Raw genomic sequence first — 24,325 nt, 5'->3', positions numbered from 1 at the left:
ACAAAATAGTTAACCAGAGCTCTGAGGTCAAGCTATCCCGACGCACGTTAAATTCAATTGTGCTCAAGCAATCACGTTTACTTTCAACTTGTAATATGCAAGCTACATTCAATGTGCACAAACAGCCACGATTAACCAGATATCGCTTGCATGTAACTGTTCACCACTTGTAATCTGACCCAGAATGCAGTAGAAAAGCAAAATAGCAAACTTAAATGGCATGAAATGAGTTCCATTGTATCCTGTATTTTCAAGATTGTTATCTATTGCTTAAGAGTAATAAATCATGTATGTAAATATTTCATGGCTTTTTCTTTCTATTTACATCTTCCAAGATGAGAGAGACAATATCCTGATAGGAGAGGTCACATACATGTAAGGAATTCAAAGTATTTACACATGCATTTATTTCTTAATTGGGTAATGCTACACATTAAACCTAAACTATTAGTTAATGTAAAAAAACAACATGCATATATAAAAAATTGTTAGTGAGTTAGGTGTATGCTGATCCATTATAAAAAAACTAATTAGATATTAGATATTAGAAACATCAATAATAATGATAAAGCATTATTTTAGAAAACTACTGTTTATATCATAGTATCTTTCAAGCATACATTTGATGGTAATGTCATGCTAGAATTTCTGTACTAAAAAAAAATTAAACAATATGACAACTTTAAATATTTAGCACCTAGCGCCAATTGGACGTTGATCTGCCTCATGTGGTACATAGCCCATCGTACTGCATATACGTCTTTCCTTAAGGAAGCTCCTCCTGAGCTGCAGGCATCAGTCTTCAAATGGTAACAAAGCACGATCGGCATGATCGTTACAGACTGCAGGCTCGCCAGAAACAGCAGTTATGAAGCAGAGGTCACAAAGACCGCTGCTCCATAACCTGTCCGCCTGCTCTGAGCACGATACGAGTACGATCGGGTTGATTGACACCCCCTGCTGGCGACCCGAGTCTGCAGGGGTCGGCATTGCACCAGCAGCTCTTGTGAGCTGCTGGTGCAATGCTGAATACGGCGAGCGTATTGCTCGCCGTATTCAGCGAGGTCTGGCGGACCTGATCCGCACTGTCGGATCAGGTCCTCCAGACTTTCCTAAATAGGGGCCAATGACACTGTCTGTAACAATTTTTTTGTGTGCAGGTGGGAGGGATGGAGGGAGGGGAGTGGGCGGCACAGCGGTGGTGGTTTGGGTGATAATTAACCCCTTTAGTCTTGGGAATTTCAGAAGTGTTGTGCGCAGTTACAATTAAGCCATGCATGGTTGCTATTTCTGACCAAAAGGGACCCCAAAGAACCTTTTACAACCATTTGTCTTATGACTGCAGTAGTTTAAATAGTTTCAGTGAAAAAGTTAACATTTTTTTTAATATGATTGCATTTGGCGATGAAACAGTAGCATGGAATATACAAAAATGGGCCTAGGTCAACACCTTGGGTTGTCTACTAAAAAAAGATATATAGTTTTTATAGGAAAAATGTAAAAAATCAAGACTCTATTTCTGTTTAAGTGGAGTGATAGTAAAAAATGCTAAAAAAATATTCAGTATTTTGGGCAAGTGTTTCTTTTAAATTCCCGGTAGTGACAGGGTTAAAAACAAAAAACGAAGTCACTTTAAAGTTATTAGTTTGAAATATCTCAAAACAAGCAGATATACCACAATGATTATTCCCCCTCAATTTTGGGCCAAATTTTTCAGAACTAACATTCTGGGAAATAATATTCCCTAAATATTTGTTGTCTGCACTATTCTGTTTTCATTTCATTTTAAACAAAACAAATACTGTTCACAGGTAGCTTTCTAATTACCTGTAGCGCGCTGGAGAGCTGAGCTAATCTGCTCCTCTTCTTCACAGAGCCCTAGGCCACCTTCTACTTTAGTGCAGGCTCTGGGAGCCGCCACGCTAAGCCTCCTATTTGTGCGGCTGGGACTCTATGAAGAAGAGCACCAGGTTAGCACAGCTCTCCAGCGTGCTACAGGTAAGTATTTTAACAATGTAAAGGAAACAAATGAATACTGATTAATTTTTTCTGTATTTATTGATTATCTTTAAATTTCGCGGTGCATTCGTATGGATTTTCATGTCTACTTTTTATGAATTACCCTTGTCCAGCACCCTAGTAGCTGAAATTGTAATTTGTGAGTATGCATACTTGGGAATAAATATATATAAATAAATATATATATGTGTATATATATATATATATACTGTGTGTATATATATATATATATATATATATATATATATATTTCTCTTGTAAGATGTATCGAGTCCACGGATTCATCCATACTTATGGGATATTCTCCTTCCCTACAGGAAGTGGCAGAGAGAGCACCCACAGCAGAGCTGTCCATATAGCTCCTCCCTTAGCTCCACCCCCAGTCATTCTCTCTGCCTGCTTAACTGATAGGAAGGGCAAAGGGAGTGTGGTGACAAAAATGTTAGTTTTTATTTTCTCAAGCAAAAGTTTGTTATTTTAAATGGTACCGGTGTGTACTATTTACTCTCTGGCAGAAAAGGGATGAAGATTTCTGCAAGGAGGATGATTTTGTAACTAAGATCCACTGCTGTTCTCACAAGGGCTGAAGAGTACAGGAAAACTTCAGTTGGGGGAACAGTTTGCAGGCTAAACTGCATTAAGGTATGTTCAGTCTATTTTTTTCTATACAGACTGTATTATTTCTAGAAAAGGCTGGCAATATCCCCATGAGGGAAGGGTAAGCTGTATTCAGTAAAAGAGGAATCCAAGCTTGCATAAAGGGCTCATAGTTACTAGTGACACTGATAGGAAAAAACGTTTTGGTTTAGTTACAAATAAAATGTTTTTTGAGGGACTTTAAGGGGTCTTTGTGGCTTGTTTAAGGGTTATTAACCCCTATGACTAGTTTAAGAAACACTCTGTGGTGTTTCTTTTAGGCCCCATAGCATCGAGTGAGGTGGGAGGGGCCTATTTTCAGTTGCACAGTTTATTTATCTCAGAAGCATCCAGCTATGGCACCTACCTGCCCTTTAGGAACGATTTGTGGGGAAAAAAACCTCTTTACAGCCCTCAAATACAGCAGGAATCTCTGGAGAAGTAGCTGGATGCTTCTGAGATAAATAAACTGTGCAACTGAAAATAGGCCCCATAGCATCGAGTGAGGTGGGAGGGGCCTATTTTCAGTTGCACAGTTTATTTATCTCAGAAGCATCCAGCTACTTCTCCAGAGATTCCTGCTGTATTTGAGGGCTGTAAAGAGGTTTTTTTCCCCACAAATCGTTCCTAAAGGGCAGGTAGGTGCCACAGCAGAGCTGTGGCAAGGTGCTGAACGTTATTTTACCTGTTTTGAAGTTTTTTCAATCCGGTTTTTACATTAAGGGGTTAATTGTTAATTTGCATAGTGTTGCAAAGTTACTAAGGCTTTATGATGCTACTGTAAAAATTTCGTTTTGTTTACTGCTTTTTACACTGTTTTGCAGAGTTTGTGCAGCTTTTTTCTCTTAAAGGCACAGTACCGTTTTTGTTTAAAGTGTAATTTTCTTTGATTAAAGTGTTTTCCAAGCTTGTTTATTTCATTACTAGCCTGTTTAACATGTCTGACACCAAGGAAAATCCTTGTTCTATGTGTTTAGTAGCCATTGTGGAACCCCCTCTATAGTGGTCCCAGAGAAATTGTGTAAAATGGACAGATACTTAGAGGTTCCTGTTTACACTGATGTTTTTCCAGTCCCTAAGAGGATTGTGACTATTGTTACTAAGGAGTGGGATAGACCAGGTATTCCGTTCGCTCCCCCTCCTGTTTTTAAGAAAATGTTTCCCATATCTGACACCATACAGGACTCGTGGCAAACTGTTCCTAAGGTGGAGGTAGCTATTTCTACTCTTGCTAAGCGTACAACTATACCTATTGAAGACAGTTGTGCTTTCAAAGATCCTATGGATAAAAAATTAGAGGGTCTCCTAAAGAAAATTTTTGTTCATCAAGGTTTTCTTCTCCAACCTATTGCATGCATTGTTCCTGTAACTACTGCAGCTGCTTTCTGGTTTGAGGCTCTAGAAGAGGCTCTCCAGGTGGAGACTCCATTAGAGGATATTATGGATAGAATTAAGGCCCTTAAATTGGCTAATTCTTTCATTACAGATGCCGCTTTCCAAATGGCTAAATTAGCGGCAAAGAATTCAGGTTTTGCCATTTTAGCACGCAGGGCGTTATGGCTTAAGTCCTGGTCTGCTGATGTGTCATCAAAATCTAAGTTGTTGAACATCCCTTTCAAAGGAAAGACCCTATTCGGGCCTACACTGAAAGAAATTATTTCAGACATCACTGGAGGGAAAGGCCATGCCATGCAAGACCGGAAGTGCGCATAGAGGTAATCCTAACATGTGTCTTCCGCCACCACTATTCAATACGTCAGTTCAAACATGGAGCGCAAGACCGGAAGTGCGCATAGAGGTAATGACGTCACTTCCGGTTTAAGCGCTATCGGAGTTATCAAAACTAAGGGCAATTGGGACGGAAGTTTACATCTTAAGGATCCTTGATGCACTATTTCACCTCCGGGGCACACTCCCAGAACAAGCCAATGGAGAATTGAAAAACATAAAATTGGCGCAAATTTTTGGCGCAATTTTTCCAAAACACTATTGGCCAGTTAAGTATACTTAAAGCCCAGCATTTTAAAACAGCCGGTACCAGTCTTGAGAAAGGTCCTCACAGACCGAAACGCGTAGATTGTACTGGTATTACGGCTCAGGAGCACAAGGTAAGCTAAATACCTATTATCTATATGTTTAGAGGCAATATTGCACTATGTATATTTCTTATTTTTCCTCAGGAAACTCAAGGATTATCCCATTAAAGCTAATCACACTTGGAAGATAATCATTCCCAGTGAACCAACAGTATTTTCATTATTACTTCAGAAACAACATCTATTGGTTTTAGGATACATAGTTTATTTTTTAGGTGTACACCTTATTTTTTCCTATTTTTTTCACAGCTTTTCACATTCTTATCACATTTTTTCACATATTTTTATTTTTTCATTTTTAATTTTTGAGATCACATTTTGGACATTGGATTAAAATACATTAATCAAGATTATCAATTGGAGTTTAAGACACACATTTTGAAGTATTTTCATTTGACACATTTGTTTGGAATCACTCACATACGTCATCATCAACATTTGAAAGGAAACTTTGGGGATTCACACATTGGACATTTTTTGATCAACATTTTTTATTTCTTCTGGAACAGTATATACTGTAATAGATTAACGTTCTTGTTATATACTTACTGATTTCATTGTATTTATTGCCTCATTTGCACAATTATTCAGCCACATATTGTATTTGTTTTATATTATTGCAATTATTTTTGTTTTATTGTATTTTTACTTCCTATATTAAATTTACATTTATTAATTTTTGTTTTTCTTAGAAGATTTTATCATTAAATAACTTGTAATAACTTTTAATGATTGTATGACATTGGCTTTTTATTGATTGTACGATATTTACATATCCCACATTCTAACCTAACGTTAATATATATCGTGGGCACCACCTTAAGCATAATACATCCCAAATAGGGATATTGTAGAGCTTTTCTTTTGGCATAATTTTTTCTCAAAGGCCATGCCCTCCCTCAGGATAAAAGAAATAAGATGAGGACCAAACAAAATAATTTTGGTTCCTTTCGGAACTTCAGGTAAACAGGCCAAGAAGCCTGCTGCTGCCTCTAAGGCAGCATGAAGGGGTAGCCCCCGATCCGGGACCGGATGTAGTAGGGGGCAGACTCTCTCTCTTTGCTCAGGCTTGGGCAAGAGATGTTCACGATTCCTGGGCTTTAGAAATTGTGTCCCAAGGATATCTTCTGGACTTCAAAGACTCCCCCCAAGGGGGAGATTTCACATTTCTCAATTGTCTGCAAACCAGACAAAGAGAGAGGCGTTCTTACGCTGTGTAGAAGACCTACATACCATGGGAGTGATCCGCCTAGTTCCAAGAGCGGAACAAGGGCTAGGTTTTTACTCCAACCTGTTTGTGGTTCCCAAAAAAGAGGGAACAAATTCCTCAGAGTACCATCTTTCAAGATGGAGACTATTCGGACTATTCTTCCTCTGATCCAGGAGGGTCAATATATGACTACCATGGATTTAAAGGATGCGTATCTACACATCCCTATTCACAGAGATCATCATCAATTCCTCAGATTCACCTTTCTGGACAGGCATTACCAGTTTGTGGCCCTTCCTTTCGGGTTGGCCACGGCTCCCAAAATTTTCACAAAGGTGCTAGGGTCCCTTTTGGCGGTTCTAAGACCACGGGGTATAGCATTGGCGCCCTATCTAGACGACATCTTAATTCAGGCATCGACTTTCCAGCTAGCCAAGTCTCACACGGACATTGTGTTGGCTTTTCTGAGATCTCACGGATGGAAGGTGAACATAAAAAAAAGAGTTCTCTTGTCCCTCTCACAAGAGTTTCCTTCCTAGGGACTCTGATAGACTCGGTAGAAATGAAAAAATCAAAACTTTTAATCACTTAGCCGAGCTCTTCATTCCATTCCTTGGCCATCAGTGGCTCAGTGTATGGAGGTAATCGGACTCATGGTAGCGGCAATGGACATAGTTCCTTATGCCCGCCTACACCTCAGACCACTGCAATTATGCTTGCTCAAACAGTGGAATGGGAATTATGCAGATTTATCTCCTCAACTGCATCTGGACCAAGAGACCAGAGATTCTTTTCTCTGGTGGTTGTCTCAGGACCACCTGTCTCAGGGAATGTGTTTCCGCAGGCCAGAGTGGCTCATAGTAACGACAGATGCCAGCCTGCTAGGCTGGGGTGCAGTCTGGAAATCCCTGAAAGCACAGGGCTTATGGTCTTGGGAGGAATTTCTCCTCCCGATAAACATTCTAGAACTGAGAGCGATATTCAATGCGCTTCAGACATGGCCTCAGCTAGCTGCGGCCAAATTCATCAGATTTCAGTCGGACAACATCACGACTGTAGCCTATATCAATCATCAAGGAGGAACACAGAGTTCTCTAGCGATGATGGAGGTAACCAAAATAATCCGATGGGTGGAGGATCACTCTTGCCATCTCTCAGCAATCCATATCCCAGGGGTAGAGAACTGGGAGGCGGATTTCCTAAGTCGTCAGACTTTTCATCCGGGGGAGTGGGAGCTCCATCCGGAGGTATTTGCCCAGCTGACTCAGCTATGGGGCACACCAGAATTGGATCTGATGGCGTCCCGACAGAACGCCAAACTTCCTTTTATTGGGTCCAGGTCCCGGGATCCCCAGGCAGTACTGATAGATGCTCTAGCAGTGCCCTGGTCCTTCAATCTGGCTTATGTATTTCCACCGTTTTCTCTCCTCCCACGTCTGGTTGCCAGAATCAAGCAGGAGAGAGCTTCAGTGATTCTGATAGCGCCTGCGTGGCCACGCAGGACTTGGTATGCAGACCTGGTGGACATGTCATCTGTTCCATCGTGGACTCTGCCAATGAGGCAGGACCTTCTAATCCAAGGTCAATTCAAGCATCCAAATCTAACTTCTCTGCGTCTGACTGCTTGGAGATTGAACGCCTGATTCTATCAAAGCGTGGTTTCTCTGAGTCGGTCATTGATACCCTGATTCAGGCTAGAAAGCCTGTCACCAGGAAAATCTATCATAAGATTTGGGGCAGATATCTTTGTTGGTGTGAATCCAAGGGTTACTCATGGAGTAAGATTAGGATTCCTAGAATTTTGTCCTTTCTCTAAGAAGGATTGGAGAAGGGATTATCAGTTAGTTCCTTAAAAGGACAAATATCTGCTTTGTCTATTCTTTTACACAAACGTCTGGCAGATGTCCCAGACATTCAAGCGTTTAGTCAGGCCTTGGTCAGGATCAAGCCTGTATTTAAATCTGTTGCTCCCTCATGGAGCCTAAATTTGGTTCTTAATGTTCTTCAAGGGGTTCAGTTTGAACCTATGCATTCCATAGATATTAAGCTTCTATCTTGGAAAATTTTGTTTTTAGTAGCTATCTCTTTGGCTCGAAGAGTTTCTGAGTTATCTGCTTTACAGTGTGACTCACCTTACCTAGTTTTCCATGCAGATAAGGTGGTTTTGCGTACCAAACCTGGTTTTCTTCCTAAGGTTGTTTCTAATAGGAATATCAATCAGGAGATTGTTGTTCCTTCTCTGTGTCCTAATCCTTCATCAAAGAAGGAACGTCTGTTGCACAATCTTGATGTGGTTCGTGCTTTAAAGTTCTACTTACAAGCAACTAAAGATTTCCGTCAAACATCTTCATTGTTTGTTGTTTAATCTGGTAAACGGAGAGGTAAAAAGGCTACGGCTACCTCTCTTTCCTTTTGGCTGAAAAGCTTCATCCGTTTACTTTGTATTAAATACAAATGTAAGATTGATGTTATATAGCAGCCCTACAACCCAATTACATCCATTAATCACCCCTTTAAATTGAAGCTTTCAAGTCCCAGCTGCTGCAGCCCACCGGCAAATCACCTGGTATCCTGGTAGGCCAATCCGGCCCTGGTTTTATGTGTGTGTTTGTATATATGTGTTTGAGTGTATGTATTTGTATGTGTGTATATGTATTTTTAATGTCTTTATGTGTGTGTATGTGTGTGTGTATTTTTAAGTGTGTGTATGTGTGTATTTATATGTGTGTGAGTGAGTGTATGTGTATTTTTTTTTATTGAACATTATATCGCATCTCACACATGACAAATTCATTCTCAGACAGAGTTAAGTATCATAACAGCTTTTCAGATTCCAAAGTGTTTCCTTTTTCACAGGTAGTTGTGGAACATTTAACTTATATAAACAAAAACTAAATCGAAACAAAATCGAAATCGAAATCTTGCTCGCTCTCTCTGATCATTGTATTACAAAAACAATTTCTAAGGCAGACCTTTACATTATTGTTCTTTTAGTGGATCTGTCTTCACCCCTTGCTATATTATTGAGTGTCTTTTTTTGTCTTTTTCATTGGGAGACTTGATAGGGGTTGGTACATATTAAACAGTCCTAGGCATTTCTATAAAGTTAGACCACTCATAATTAACAGTTGTACATCTCTCTTAACACAAGAAAGGAAAGTTTAGACGTTAGGGTAAGAGAGGGTGAAAGATGGAAATTGGTGGGCCCCCATATGGGAGGATTAGATGTAAGAAAGAGCTTTACAGGTTTTCCTGGTGTTTCCAAACCGTTTCTCTCTTTATGTGTGTGTATTATAAGGTTTGAATGAATTCTTCCCATATACATTTCATATCATGAAGGGTGTTCAGTTTCTGTCACTTGAAGAAACCATGTTCCTCCAGTGTTAATAAGTCAGAGACCTTTTCGGTCCATGATGGGGTGATAGGGTAATTTGTATTTATTTTTATGTCTTTATGTGCGTGGGTGTATTTGTGTATTTGTATGTGTGTGTGGTCATATATATGTGCATGTGTGTATTTGTTTGTGTGTGAGTGTATGTGTATTTTTACTTGTGTATTTTTATGTGTGTATTTGTATCAGGCGCTGGACTGGGGAGGGCTCCAAGGTGTATTTGTGTGTTTACATACTGTAAGTGTATATGTGTGTATTTATATATCTATATGTGTGTGTGCATGTGTGTATATGTGTGTTTTTATGTGAGTGTTTGTGTATATATATATATATATATATATGTGTGTGTGTGTGTGTGAATATGCTGGTTTATTTGCAATCGACTCACAATAGATAGAATAGAGGGGAGAAAAATAGTGCTTAAACAAATGAAAATGGAGCTTTCGCTGAAAACAGCTCAAATACAGAAATGCAAAGCAAAAAACAAATGCGCTATAAAATAGCTAAAAAAAAACACCAACACACCAAGAGTCACAAATCAGTTTCTAATAAAAATGTAGCACTCACTAATGAAAAGTAACAATGTTTATTTATATTAAAAACCCTATCAAAGTCACTTCACAACGTTAAAATGTTCACTTCACAGCGTTAAAATATTCTATATCCAAATCCATATTATACAAATATAAAGCAGCAGAGATATATAGTATAAAAATATAGCATACATTTATAGCATAAACTCATTCAATAATAATACTAAATTCAATATAAGTCTATTTCTAATCAAGCAAGCCTGTTTCTTATAGTTAGGATTTCAAACAATTTTGTTTAGAGCGTCCAGCAGATCATAAATCTGGAAAGCGTTGCAAATGTTCATCAAAGTTACCAAACAAACAGCCCACCCTGGGTCTTATGTTGTCATCTTAGGCGGTTTCACCTTATAGTTGAAAAGTGTTAATATTTGTCAATCCTCAAAAAACAGCCCTCCCAGGGGCTTACGTTATCCATTTATGCTGTGTTCACTTACCCACTCCGTCCCCTCACTGGAACCTTCTTTAGCATGGTATAAGGAACCAGACAAACACACCTGTCAGCTTGGCGTCCTCGCTGCGGATATGTTTGTTTATTTGTATGGTTTTTATCTGTGTGTTTGTATATATGTACCTACAATCAACAAGCATCTGTACTGTTAGTACTAAATGTTATATCCCTGTACATGCTGCTATTAACATGCTACTGTACTATCAGCACTATCTGTTATATCCATGTATATGCTGCTATCAACAAGCTGATGTACTGTGAGTAGTAACTTTTATATCCCTGCATATGCTGTTATTAACATGCTACTGTACTGTCAGTGGTAACTGTTATATCCCTGTATATGCTGTTATTAACAAGCTACTGTACTCTCAGCACTATCTGTTATATCCATGTATACACTGCTATCAACAAGCGGCTGTACTGTTAGTAGTAACTGTTATATCCCTGTATATGCTGCTATTAACATGCTACTGTATAGTCAGCACTATCTGTTATATCCATGTATACGCTGCTATCAACAAGCTGATGTACTGTGAGTAGTAACTTTTATATCCCTGCATATGCTGTTATTAACAAGCTGCTGTACTGTCAGTAGTAACTGTTATATTCCTGTATATGCTGCTATTAAGATGCTACTGTACTGTCAGTGGTAACTGTTATATCCCTGTATATGCTGTTATTAACAAGCTACTGTACTCTCAGCACTATCTGTTATATCCATGTATACACTGCTATCAACAAGCGGCTGTACTGTTAGTAGTAACTGTTATATCCCTGTATATGCTGTTATTAACAAGCTACTGTACTCTCAGCACTATCTGTTATATCCATGTATACACTGCTATCAACAAGCAGCTGTACTGTTAGTAGTAACTGTTATATCCCTGTATATGCTGCTATTAACAAGCTACTGTACTCTCAGCACTATCTGTTATATCCATGTATACACTGCTATCAACAAGCGGCTGTACTGTTAGTGGTAACTGTTATATCCCTGTATATGCTGCTAGTAACATGCTACTGTACTGTCAGCACTAACTGTTATATCCATGTATATGCTGCTATCAACAAGCTGCTGTACTGTTAGTAGTAACTGTTATATCCCTTTATATGCTGTTATCAATAAGCTGCTGTAGTTAGTAGTAACTGTTATATCCCTGTATATACTGCTATCAACAAGCTGCTGTACTGTCAGTAGTAACTGTTATATCTCTTTATATGCTACTATCAACAAGCTGCTGTACTTTTAGTAGTAACTGTTATATCCCTTTATACGCTATTATTAACAAGCTGCTGTACTGTCAGTACGAACTGTTATATCCCTGTATATGCTGCTATCAACAATCTGCTGTACTGTCAGCACTAACTGTTATATCCCTTTATACACTGTTATCAACAAGCTGCTGTACTGTCAGTACGAACTGTTATATCCCTTTATACGCTGTTATTAACAAGCTGCTGTACTGTCAGTAGTAACTGTTATATCCCTTTATATGTTGTTATCAACATGCTGCTGTACTGTTAGTACTAACTGTTATATCCCTTTATATAATGGTATCAGCAAGCTGCTGTACTGTCAGTAATAACTATTATATCCCTTTATATGATGTTATTAACAAGCTGCTGTACCGTCATTAATAACTATTATATCTCTTTATATAATGTTATCAACATGCTGCTGTAGTGTCAGTAATAACTATTATATCCCTTTATATGATGTTATCAACATGCTGCTGTACTGTCAGTAATAACTATTATATCCCTTTATATGATGTTATCTTATCAACATGCTGCTGTACTGTCAGTAATAACTATTATATCCCTTTATATGATGTTATCTTATCAACATGCTGCTGTACTGTCAGTAATAACTATTATATCCCTTTATATGATGTTATCTTATCAACATGCTGCTGTACTGTCAGTAATAACTAATATATCCCTTTATATGATGTTATCTTATCAACATGCTGCTGTACTGTCAGTAATAACTATTATATCCCTTTATATGATGTTATCAACATGCTGCTGTACTGTCAGTAATAACTATTATATCTCTTTATATGATGTTATCTTATCAACATGCTGCTGTACTGTCAGTAATAACTATTATATCCCTTTATATGATGTTAGCAACATGCTGCTGTACTGTCAGTAATAACTATTATATCCCTTTATATGATGTTATCTTATCAACATGCTGCTGTACTGTCAGTAATAACTATTATATCCCTTTATATGATGTTATCAACATGCTGCTGTACTGTCAGTAATAACTATTATATCCCTTTATATGATGCTATCAACATGCTGCTGTACTGTCAGTAATAACTATTATATCTCTTTATATGATGTTATCTTATCAACATGCTGCTGTACTGTTAGTACTAACTGTTATATCCCTTTATATAATGGTATCAGCAAGCTGCTGTACTGTCAGTAATAACTATTATATCTCTTTATATGATGTTATTAACATGCTGCTGTACTGTCAGTAATAACTATCCCTTTATATGATGTTATCAACATGCTGCTGTACTGTCAGTAATAACTATTATATCTCTTTATATGATGTTATCTTATCAACATGCTGCTGTACTGTTAGTACTAACTGTTATATCCCTTTATATAATGGTATCAGCAAGCTGCTGTACTGTCAGTAATAACTATTATATCTCTTTATATGATGTTATTAACATGCTGCTGTACTGTCAGTAATAACTATCCCTTTATATGATGTTATCAACATGCTGCTGTACTGTCAGTAATAACTATCCCTTTATATGATGTTATCAACATGCTGCTGTACTGTCAGTTGTAGCTGTTATATCGCTGTATACGCTGCAATTAACAAGCTGCATGGCTGCACATATAAAAGGTGCTGATCCTACCTAGCTATGCTTTTCAACCGAAGATGCCTAAATAATGAAGCAAATAAGATAATATAAGTAAATTGGAAAGTTGTTTAAAATGGTATGTTTTACCTAAATCATGAAAGTAAAAATGTGGGTTTCCTGTCCCTTTTAGTAACCTTTTGAATTTGGTATTATATCTAGTATCAAACTCATGTTTCTTTTTTCTTTTTTAATACCTGCCTGTGCATAGTAAAAATATTTCTAGACAATTACTTCACTGTTTTTTTTATGATAACATTTCTGTTATCTTAAGGATTTATCGGCTAGATTACGAGTTTTGCGTTATGAGGGGTGCGGTACTAACTTGCACATTATTGTCACTGCTCACTTCCCTAAAGCGCTGGTATTACAGGTTTACAAAACCCGGCTTTATCAGGCAAAAAGTGAGCGTAGAGCAAAATGGAGCTCCATACCGCACTCCAATACCAGCGCTGCTGAAAGCTGCAGTGAGCTGGTTTTACATGCTCGTGCACGATTTCCCCATAGACATCAATGGGGAGAGCCGGCTGAATAAAAGCCTAATACCTGCAAAAAAAGCAGTGTAAAGCTCCGTAATGCAGCCCCATTGATTCCTATGGGGAAACTAAATTTATGTTTACACCTAACACCCTAAAATGAACCCCGAGTCTAAACACCCCTAATCTTACACTTATTAACCCCTAATCTGCCGCTTCCGGCATCGCCCACACCTACATTATATTTATTAACCCCTAATATGCCGCTCCCGACATCGCTGACACCTATATTATACTTATTAACCCCTAATCTGCTTCCCCGAACATCGCCGACACCTACATTATACTTATTAACCCCTAATCTCCCACCCCTCAATGTCGCAGCAACCTACCTATTAACCCCTAATATGCCGCCCCAACGTCGCCACCACTATACTAAATTTATTAACCCCTAAACCTAAGACTAACCCTAACACCCCCTAACTTAAATATAATTAAAATAAATCTAATAAAAAATTCCTTTCATTACCTAAATAATTCCTATTTAAAACTACTTACCTGTAAAATAAACCCTAAGCTAGCTACAGTATAACTAATAGTTACATTGTATCTATCTTAGGTTTTATTTTTATTTCACAGGCAAGTTTGTATTTATTTTAACTAGGTAGAATAGTTACTAAATAGTTATTAACTATTTACTAACTACCTAGCTAAAATAAATATAAATTTACCTGTAAAATAAAACTCTAACCTGAGTTACACTAACACCTAACCTTACACTACAATTAAATAAATTACATAAATTAAATACAATTACCTAAACTACAAAAAACCCCACTAAATTACACAAAATAAAAAAAGAAATTATCAGATATTTAAACTAATTACACCTAATCTAATAGCCCTATCAAAATAAAAAAAGCCCCCCCCCAAAAAAAACCTAGCCTAAACTAAACTACCAATAGCCCTTAAAAGGGCCTTTTGTGGGGCATTGCCCCAAAGAAATCAGCTCTTTTACCTTTAAAAAAAATACAAACAACCCCCCAACAGTAAAACCCATCATCCACACAACCAACCACCCAAATAAAACCTAACTAAAAAAACCTAAGATCCTCATTGCCCTGAAAAGAGCATTTGGATGGGCATTACCCTTAAAAGGACATTTAGCTCTTTTTCAGCCCAAAAGCCCTAATCTAAAAATAAAACCCACACAATAAACCCTTAAAAAACCTAACACTAACCCCCAAAGATCCACTTACAGTTTTGAAGACTGGACATCCATCCTCAACGAAGCCGGGAGAAGTCTTCATCAAAGCGGCAAGAAGTCCTCAACGAAGCCGGGAGAAGTCTTCATCCAAGCCGGCAGAAGTGGTCCTCCAGATGGGCAGAAGTCTTCATCCAGACGGCATCTTCTATCTTCATCCATCCGGCGCGGAGCAGCTCCATCTTCAAAACATCCGGTGTCGAGCATCCTCTTCAATCTAAGTCTTCTTCCAGAATGAAGGTTCCTTTAAGTGACGTTATCCAAGATGGCGTCCCTTGAATTCTGATTGACTGATAGAATTCTATCAACCAATCGGAATTAAAGGTGAAAAAATCCTATTGGATGATGCAATCAGCCAATAGGATTGAGCTTCAATCCTATTGGCTGATCCAATCAGCCAATAGGATTGAGCTCGCATTATATTGGCTGATTGGAACAGTAGAATGTTTATTATAGTGGCGGCGATGTTGGAAGCGGCAGATTAGGGGTTAATAATTTTATTTTAGTGTTTGCGATGCAGGAGGGTGGTGGTTTAGGGGTTAATAGGTAGTTTATGGGTGTACTTTTTAACACTTTAGTTATGAGTTTTATGCTACAGCTTTGTAGCGTAAAACTCATAACTACTGACTTTAGATAGCATTACGAATCTTGCGGTATAGGCTGTACTGCTCACTTTTTGGCCTCCCAGAAAAAGCTTGTTATATCGGTGCTATGGAAGTCCCATTGAAAAAATACTTTACGCAAATTGCGTAAGCTAATTTGCGTTACGGCCAAAAAAGTGTGCGGTACAGCTTTTTTGACAAGACTCGTAATAGCAGCGGTAGTGAAAAAGCAGCGTTATAACCCATAACGCTGCTTTTTCACTCATAACGCAAAACTCGTAATCTAGCCGTATGTCTCTCTTTTTTTATACAACTTATTTTAATGCTCTGAAATTGGTCCAGAGGAATCGTTTTTATATATTTAGGATAATATGCATTAAGAAGACCATTCACATTTATGGGATTTCACTACAGCCTACTCTTTACGTTTCCTTTCTCATAATAAAACGGTATATGGACTGTACTCAAAGCATGGACTAGCGGGTACAACCAGTGACCCAGGCAGCACTATCACTGACACGGGCAGCTACTTCAAAAGCTGGATGCAAAACACAGATTGGGGCTGATTTACTAAGCAGTGTATGCTACTCTTTCCGCGTGAGCCGGAATCAGGAGTTAAGGAGCAGTAGTCATAAGATACGATTGGGATGATTGACACCCCCTGCTAGCTGCCGATTGGCGGTGAAAGTGCAGGGGGCAGCACAAGCATTTCACAAAAAAATTTGTGCAATGATAAATGCAGACAGCGTATGCTGCCAGCATTTATCAATGTCGGATCGACATGATTCGCTACAGCGGACATGATTCACTACAGTGAATCATGTCCGCCCACCATATAATAAATAGGCCCCTATGAATTAACTACAAATTAAAAAATTTTAAAAAAATTAGACAACACTTACTTATCAGGCAAAATCCACCAAATGATAAAAAATACAATAAAGGAGTTTTTTTTGTTTTACAGCTATTAAAAAATACTCCAAAACCTTCACTGTGGAAATGTTTGGGTTATATCCACAGCCAGCCTTGATGGTTTCTATTGAGACTTGCAAGCTACACCTGTGATGCTGCTCAGTGTAAATTTATTTCACTCTGAAAAATAAATATTAAAGGGACACTAAATCCACATTTTTTTCTTTAATGATTCAGATAGAGCATGCAATTTTAAGAAACTTTCTAATTTACTCCTATTATAAATTTTTATTTGTTCTCTTGCTATATTTATTTAAAGGACCCGTAAATACAGTAGATTTGCATAATGAACAAATACATGATAACAAAACTATCCAATGCACTTAGTCTGAACTTCAAATGAGTAGTAGATTTTTTTCTAACAAATTTGCCTATTTCCACTCCCACTACATCATGTGACAGCCAACAGCCAATCACAAATGCAAGCGCTATCCAGGGTGCTAAACCTAATATGGGCCAGCTCCTAAGCTTTACATTCCTGCTTTTTAAATAAAGATAGCAAGAGAACGAGGAAAAATTAATAATAGGAGTTGCTTAAAATTGCTACTCTATCTGATTCATGAAATAAAAAAATTGGGTTTAGTAAACCTTTAAAGCTTTCTTGAACTGCACTTGAACTGGGTGCACAATCACATCTAATGCCTGGCTACACTCTAAGGACAAGTTGGGTGAACCACCCTATTATAGTGATTTATGAATATATAAGTCCCCTGTATAGATCATTGTATAAGTCCCCTGTATAGAACATTGATTGTTACAGACTATTAACCAAGTATATATATATATTTTTTTTTTTTTAATTCTTCTAAAGGTATTTGGAATTCACAAACAGTCTTTTATGTCCTCCTAAAACACATGATCCTAAGATGAAAATGATCATCTTGCACAGTGTATACAGCGGGAATTCCAAGTAATTAATCATTCTACACTTATTGTGCAAACTCCAAATCTACCTTACCTGAACTGACACTACACACAAAATAAATAGCAGATTGTCTTTCACTAGACAATAACAAGCTTAGCCAGAGGTTTCTTTTTTTTTTTTATAACACTGGCAAATATTCTGGGTGGTATTTTTCTTATATTACACTTTTTACAGAAATTTGATGAAATGCATTTATCTCCTTGTTAAATAATATTTGTGTTTCATATAGTATTCATATTACGCTGTGAGTACAATATGTACAAAATAATGATTTATTTTATGTGTGTAACATTTTATATAAAATATCTGTGTGTTTTTATTTTCCTGTGTCTTGCAGATCTGGAACAGAAGATCGATGATCTAAACAGATCTAATCAAGAAAAGGCTGATCTACTCAAAGCACTAGAGGAAAAAGCAATAAATATTAAAAATTATATTGTAGATCAAGAAAATAAATATGCAACTTGTAGATCTTAGAGATGGGAGTATTATTAATTGTATTATTTATGATGCACTTTGCTCTCCAAGGACTGATAGATCTTAGGGAACTTTGATTTTAATGGGTAATCAGCAACTAATTCTTAATAGCTATTATTACCTAATTTAATGGAATTCAGTTTGTCAACTAAAGAAGGATGAAAGGCTGAAAAAGAACCATCCCTTATTATTATCATTATTATTATACTTTATTTATTTTTCATTTGCTTTATTAAAACAAAACCTCTCCTTGTGTATTTTACCTGCCTTTTTCTACAATTTAACTCTGAAAATGTGAAGCTGGAATGGATGCTGCAGGATTCTGAACTCTGACCCTAAGCATTCTACAAAGTGGTTGCTTGATCTTTTCAGGAGCTTATTTATAGCTACCTCAAACTGGCCACAGCAGATAAGGTAGACAAATGAAAGAGGCTATGTGAAGAGGTGTGCTACAATTTTGAAACACAGCGCTTAATGGGACATAAAACACTGTGGGCCAGTTTACAAGTGGATCGCTAATTAATGTTACCGCTCAAGCATTAACTGCGCTAGAAGTAAGCTTTTTGTGCATTTTGGGATGCGTTCATATTGAGTTAAAAATAAAATTGTTTTCGCTTGTGCAGTAACCCGACAAGCCCAAAAAGCCGAACTTAGAATACCACGTGCCTGATAACTTATTCCCCCTTAGAATTCAATGGAAAAAAAGTGGGGGGAAAACCTGACACCCTAATCACATGCAAACTTGATCATATATTCTCATGTGTGCTAACCTGACATAAATATAAGAATATTTGACATTATAATGTTCTTCATATACAAGAATATGTTCGATTTATTCTTAAATAGATATTTCTACATGTATCTGATGGTATCTGATGGTATTTCGGTACAATATATATCTATAATATATATATATATATATATATGTATATATATATATATACTGTATATATATATATATATATGTTCATATATAGGTATAGTTATATACAGATATATATAGGAATACCTATTTAAGAATACTAATAATAATATTCTGCTATGTTCACAACATTGAAATGAGAAATATTTACAGTTAATGCACAATATTACATACATATGCTTTTAAATGTTTTCATCTTGTTAACTGCAATATGTGTACATATGTATTTGTATTTATATGTGTATATATGTATGTAAATACATATATACACATACATATGTACACGCATACATATTTAGAGATATATATGTATGTATCTCAATGTTAAAGCCCTTTGCCTGTCTCATATCCTCATATCTATGAGCCCTTATAACCTTTTTGAGAATATTTTTTATTTTTTAAAGTATTAGATGGTGTTACTATGATTGTAATACGAGCTATAAACCCAATGTGCACAAACACTCTCAGGTATAAAAAAAAAGCAGGCTAAGGGCTATAAATAGGTATATGTATGTATAAATATATGTCTATATATGTGTACATATGTATTTAGGGCAGTTAATGCTTGAGCTGGAGCGTTAAATAGCGCTCCACTTGTAATCTAGCCTTTTATGAGGAGTTCAAAAAGTGCTTTATGTTTTTTTAAGCTGAGAGCAGAGAGAAAACTTCTACCATAGTCTAGGAAGGAATTTCTCAGCCCTCTCACTGACCTTGTGAGATCCATTTTATATGGCAGGCAATACAAATGAAAATATAGATTTTAGAAATTGTATTGTATTGTAATAGGCTGCTGTAAGCAAAATGCAAAATACAAAGTCTAAACATGAATAAAATTGTATTTCATTGCCTGTTATTGTTCTGAATCTGTCTCTCCTTTACAGTTAGAAATATAGTGAAAGTTCCCACGTATAATACAGAGCTTACAACATATATTTGTTTCCATGATGAGGGACTTCTCAGACCCGACAAAACTTGTAGTTTCAGCTCAAAGTCCAAATAAACTGTAATAAATCATGACCAGATTCACTAAATATCATCAAAATAAGATCTAAGTTCTTGATGAGTCCTAGGTAAGAAATACATGTGCGTGCGTGTGTGTGTCTATGTATATATATATATATATACATATCTGGGGTATTCATGTGATCGATATTGTCATTTGTTTGCAATAAAGAAACTTTTTACAACAAGACCGGTGAGTGCAGCATTTCTTCTACTAATAAGGAGAGGTGGAAAGGATATGTACTGTTTATGCAGCACCACGGCAATTGGACTGGGTTTAATGGAGTGCACCTTATTTTGAATTTGCATATATATATATATATATATATATATATATATATACACATATACATATACGTATATATATTAATGCTCCCTGATGATTATGCTCTTAAACATTACACAAATATTGATAACTTCCATCATACTGAACAATTTGTTCTGACTTTCTACTATTTTTGCACTAGCTTGCTAATGCAGGAGTTTGTCTAAATTTATCATTTGGTAATTCTCAGCACTTTAACGGCTGCAGATTAACTGTTTCTGATGTCCATTCAATCACAATTAGCCATTTTCATAGTGTAGTTTTTGAAAAAATTACCCCATAGTTCACGTGTGCCAGTCCTGTTTGGCTAATCACAATTCATATTTTCAATATTTCACAACACATTTACAGGACCAATTTGTACCCAGAATTACACAGATAAAAGAACTTGATAACCCCAGACACTTTTCCAAATATTTGTGAATACCCCAAAAAGCAACATCACCATATACAAACGCTACCTGCTCAGTCAATTAGTTTTAAAAAACAGTAACAAAAAATAATGCACACATGACCACTATTCCAATAATGTCTCTGGTTAAATCACTTAAAGGACCACTAAATCCTATTATATAAAAGGCCAAGTGTGTTTGTCCGAAGCTGTCATGCGCAGTAGAGACAGCACAAGGACAAACACACCTGGCCTTACCTGACAATCCATGCTGTTTGCGGTCCGGGGGAGTGTGGGCGTGACCGGGCAGGAGCATGGGTGTGACCGGACATGATTGGGCGTGGTCAGGCACGGCGGGGCGTGGTCGGGCGCTGTCAGCACGACAGAGAGGGGAGAGAAATAGAAAGAGAGGGGGAGAGACAAAAAGAGATAGAAAGAGCTAAAGAGAGGGGAAAGTGCAGAAGAGAGGGGGAGAGAGCAAAATAGAGGGGAAAGAGCAAAAGAGAGGGGAAAGAGCAGAATATAGGGAAGAGAGAGCAAAAGAGAGGGAGAGAGAGCAAAAGAGAGGGGGAGAGAGAGAGCAAAAGAGAGGGGGGAGAGAGAGCAATAGAGAGGGGGAGAGAGAGAGAGAGAGTAAAAGAGAGAAAGAGTGGGGGAGAGAGAGCCAAAGAGAGGGGGGAGAGAAAGCAAAAGAGAGGGGGAGAGAGGGAGCAAAAGAGAGGGGGGAGAGAGCAAAAGAGAGGTGGAGCGAGAGAGAGCGCAAAAGAGAGGGGGAGAGAGCGCAAAAGAGAGGGGGAGATAGTGCAAAAGAGAGGGGGAGAGAGAGAGCAAAAGAGAAGGGTGAGAGAGAGAGCAAAAGAGAGGGGGGAGAGAGCAAAAGAGAAGCGAGAGAGAGAGAGCAAAAGAGAGGGGGAGAGAGAGAGCAAAAGAGAGGTGGAGCGAGAGAGAGCACAAAAGAGAGGGGGAGAGAGCGGAAAAGAGAGGGGGAGAGAGCACAAAAGAGAGGGGGAGAGAGAGAGCAAGGGGTGGGACCGCTGTACTGCAAAAAATGGCCTGTGTGAATGGGCTTTAGGACTAGCACTGTATAATCAAATAACTGAAAAATACACAGACAGAGAGGGGAAAGAAATAGAAAGAGAGGGGGAGAGACAAAAATAGATAGAAAGAGCTAAAGAGAGGGGAAAGTGCAGAAGAGAGGGGGGTGAGAGCAAAATAGAGGGGAAAGAGCAAAAGAGAGGGGAAAGAGTAAAAGAGAGGGGAAAGAGCAGAATAGAGGGAAGAGAGAGCAAAAGAGAGGGAGAGAGAGCAAAAGAGAGGGGGAGAGAGAGAGCAAAAGAGAGGGGGGAGAGAGAGCAATAGAGAGGGGGAGAGAGGGGGAGAGTAAAAGAGAGGAAGAGTGGGGGAGAGAGAGCCAAAGAGAGGGGGGAGAGAAAGCAAAAGAGAGAGGGAGAGAGGGAGCAAAAGAGAGGGGGGGAGAGAGAGAGCAAAAGAGAGGTGGAGCGAGAGAGAGCGCAAAACAGAGGGGGAGAGAGCGCAAAAGAGAGGGGGAGAGAGCACAAAAGAGAGGGGAGAGAGAGAGCAAAAGAGAAGGGTGAGAGAGATAGCAAAAGAGAGGGGGGAGAGAGCAAAAGAGAAGCGAGAGAGAGAGAGCAAAGAGAGGGGGAGAGAGAGAGAGCAAAAGAGAGGTGGAGTGAGAGAGAGCACAAAAGAGAGGGGGAGAGAGCGGAAAAGAGAGGGGGAGAGAGCACAAAAGAGAGGGGGAGAGAGAGAGAGCAAGGGGTGGGACCGCTGTACTGCAAAAAATGGCCTGTGTGAACGGGCTTTAGGACTAGCACTGTATAATCAAATAACTGAAAAATACACAATACAAAGACAATGCTATAGTACTTACTTTGAATTTGAAATAAGCAGTAGAATATATTCTGGCAAATTTAAAAGTTATTCCAATTTTCCCTCCCACTGTGACAGCCATCAGCCAATTACAAAATGCATATATTGTACATATGCTGAGCACTTTTGCACATGCTCAGTAGAAGCTGGAGCCTCAGATAGTGTGCATATATAAATAATGTGCACATTTTAATCATGGAAGTATATTGTGAAGTTGTGTTTTTTTTTAAATTGCATAATTTATGTGAATCATGAAACTTTCCTTTTGACTTTAGTGTCCCTAAATCCTATTATATAAAAGGCCAAGTGTGTTTGTCCGAAGCTGTCATGCACAGTAGAGAGAGCACGAGGACAAACACACCTGGCCTTACCTGACAATCCATGCTGTTTGCGGGCCGGGGGAGTGTGGGCGTGACCGGGCGGGAGCGTGGGTGTGGCCGGACGTGGCCGGTCGTGTCGGGGGCGTGGTCGGGCGCTGTCAGCATGACAGAGAGGGGAGAGAAATAGAAAGAGAGGGGGAGAGACAAAAAGAGATAGAAAGAGCTAAAGAGAGGGGAAAGTGCAGAAGAGAGGGGGGAGAGCAAAATAGAGAAGAAAGAGCAAAAGAGAGGGGAAAGAGCAGAATAGAGGGAAGAGAGAGCAAAAGAGGGGGAGAGAGAGAAAAAGAGAGGGGGAGAGAGAGAAAAAGAGAGGGGGAGGGAGAGCAAAAGAGAGGGGGGAGAGAGAGCAATAGAGAGGGGGAGAGAGAGAGAGAGAGAGAGCAAGAGAGAGCAAAAGAGAGAAAGAGTGGGGGAGAGAGAGCCAAAGAGAGGGGGGAGAGAAAGCAAAAGAGAGGGGGAGAGGGAGCAAAAGAGAGGGGGGAGAGAGAGAGCAAAAGAGAGGTGGAGCGAGAGAGAGCGCAAAAGAGAAGGGGGAGAGAGAGAGCAAAAGAGAGAGGGGGAGAGAGCAAAAGAGAGGGGGAGAGAGAGAGCAAAAGAGAGTTGGAGCGAGAGAGAGCACAAAAGAGAGGGGGAGAGAGCGCAAAAGAGAGGGGGAGAGAGCACAAAAGAGAGGGGGAGAGAGAGAGCAAGGGGTGGGACCGCTGTACTGCAAAAAATGGTCCATGAACGGGCTTTAGGACTAGCACTGTATAATCAAATAACTGAAAAATACACAATACAAAGACAATGCCATAGTACTTACTTTGAATTTGAAATAAGCAGTAGCATATATTCTGGCAAATTTAAAAGTTATTCCAATTTTCCCTCCCACTGTGACAGCCATCAGCCAATTACAAAATGCATATACTGTACATATGCTGAGCACTTTTGCACATGCTCAGTAGAAGCTGGAGCCTCAGAGAGTGTGCATATATAAATAATGTGCACATTTTAATCATGGAAGTATATTGTGAAGTTGTGTTTTTTTTTAAATTGCATAATTTATGTGAATCATGAAACTTTCCTTTTGACTTTAGTGTCCCTATAAAAAGACATAAACACATATTTTGTTTGTCATTAGTCTTGGCTATTTGGCTTTTAGATTTTGACATCGGAAGATTAATAAGGCAGATAAGGAATTTGTGTTGTTTTGTAGATAACAATTTCCATCTTGCGGGGTATTAATGTCCAAGAAAAAAAATGGTATCTTATATAAATGTTGGCTGACCTAGGAATGAATCAACTGAAAATGTTTATTGAATAGTGTTAATTTGCATTTCTGAAACCGTTCTTGTCTGAATAGTGTAAATATGAATCATTTTGAACCTTTTCCCCTTTTCTCACCTTAAAGGTAAACTCAAGTCAAAATTAAA

The 24,325-nt window shown here is 38.3% G+C and overlaps 1 protein-coding gene across 1 annotated transcript in view; it reads left to right on the top strand.

Moving 5' to 3' along the window:
- LOC128662698 (laminin subunit beta-4-like) overlaps positions 1–20,115 on the top strand; it is a 315,199-nt gene extending 295,084 nt beyond the window's left edge. Inside the window, exon 36 of the mRNA XM_053716585.1 lies at positions 17,864–20,115. Within this exon, the coding sequence (XP_053572560.1) occupies positions 17,864–18,003 (140 nt within the window). The 3' untranslated portion in view covers positions 18,004–20,115. The remainder of the gene's footprint in view (positions 1–17,863) is intronic.
- Positions 20,116–24,325: the final 4,210 nt, after the last annotated feature.

Source organism: Bombina bombina, chromosome 6 (assembly GCF_027579735.1).
Source record: "Bombina bombina isolate aBomBom1 chromosome 6, aBomBom1.pri, whole genome shotgun sequence".
Lineage (NCBI taxonomy): Eukaryota > Metazoa > Chordata > Amphibia > Anura > Bombinatoridae > Bombina > Bombina bombina.
This window is presented reverse-complemented; position numbering and strand designations above follow the sequence as displayed.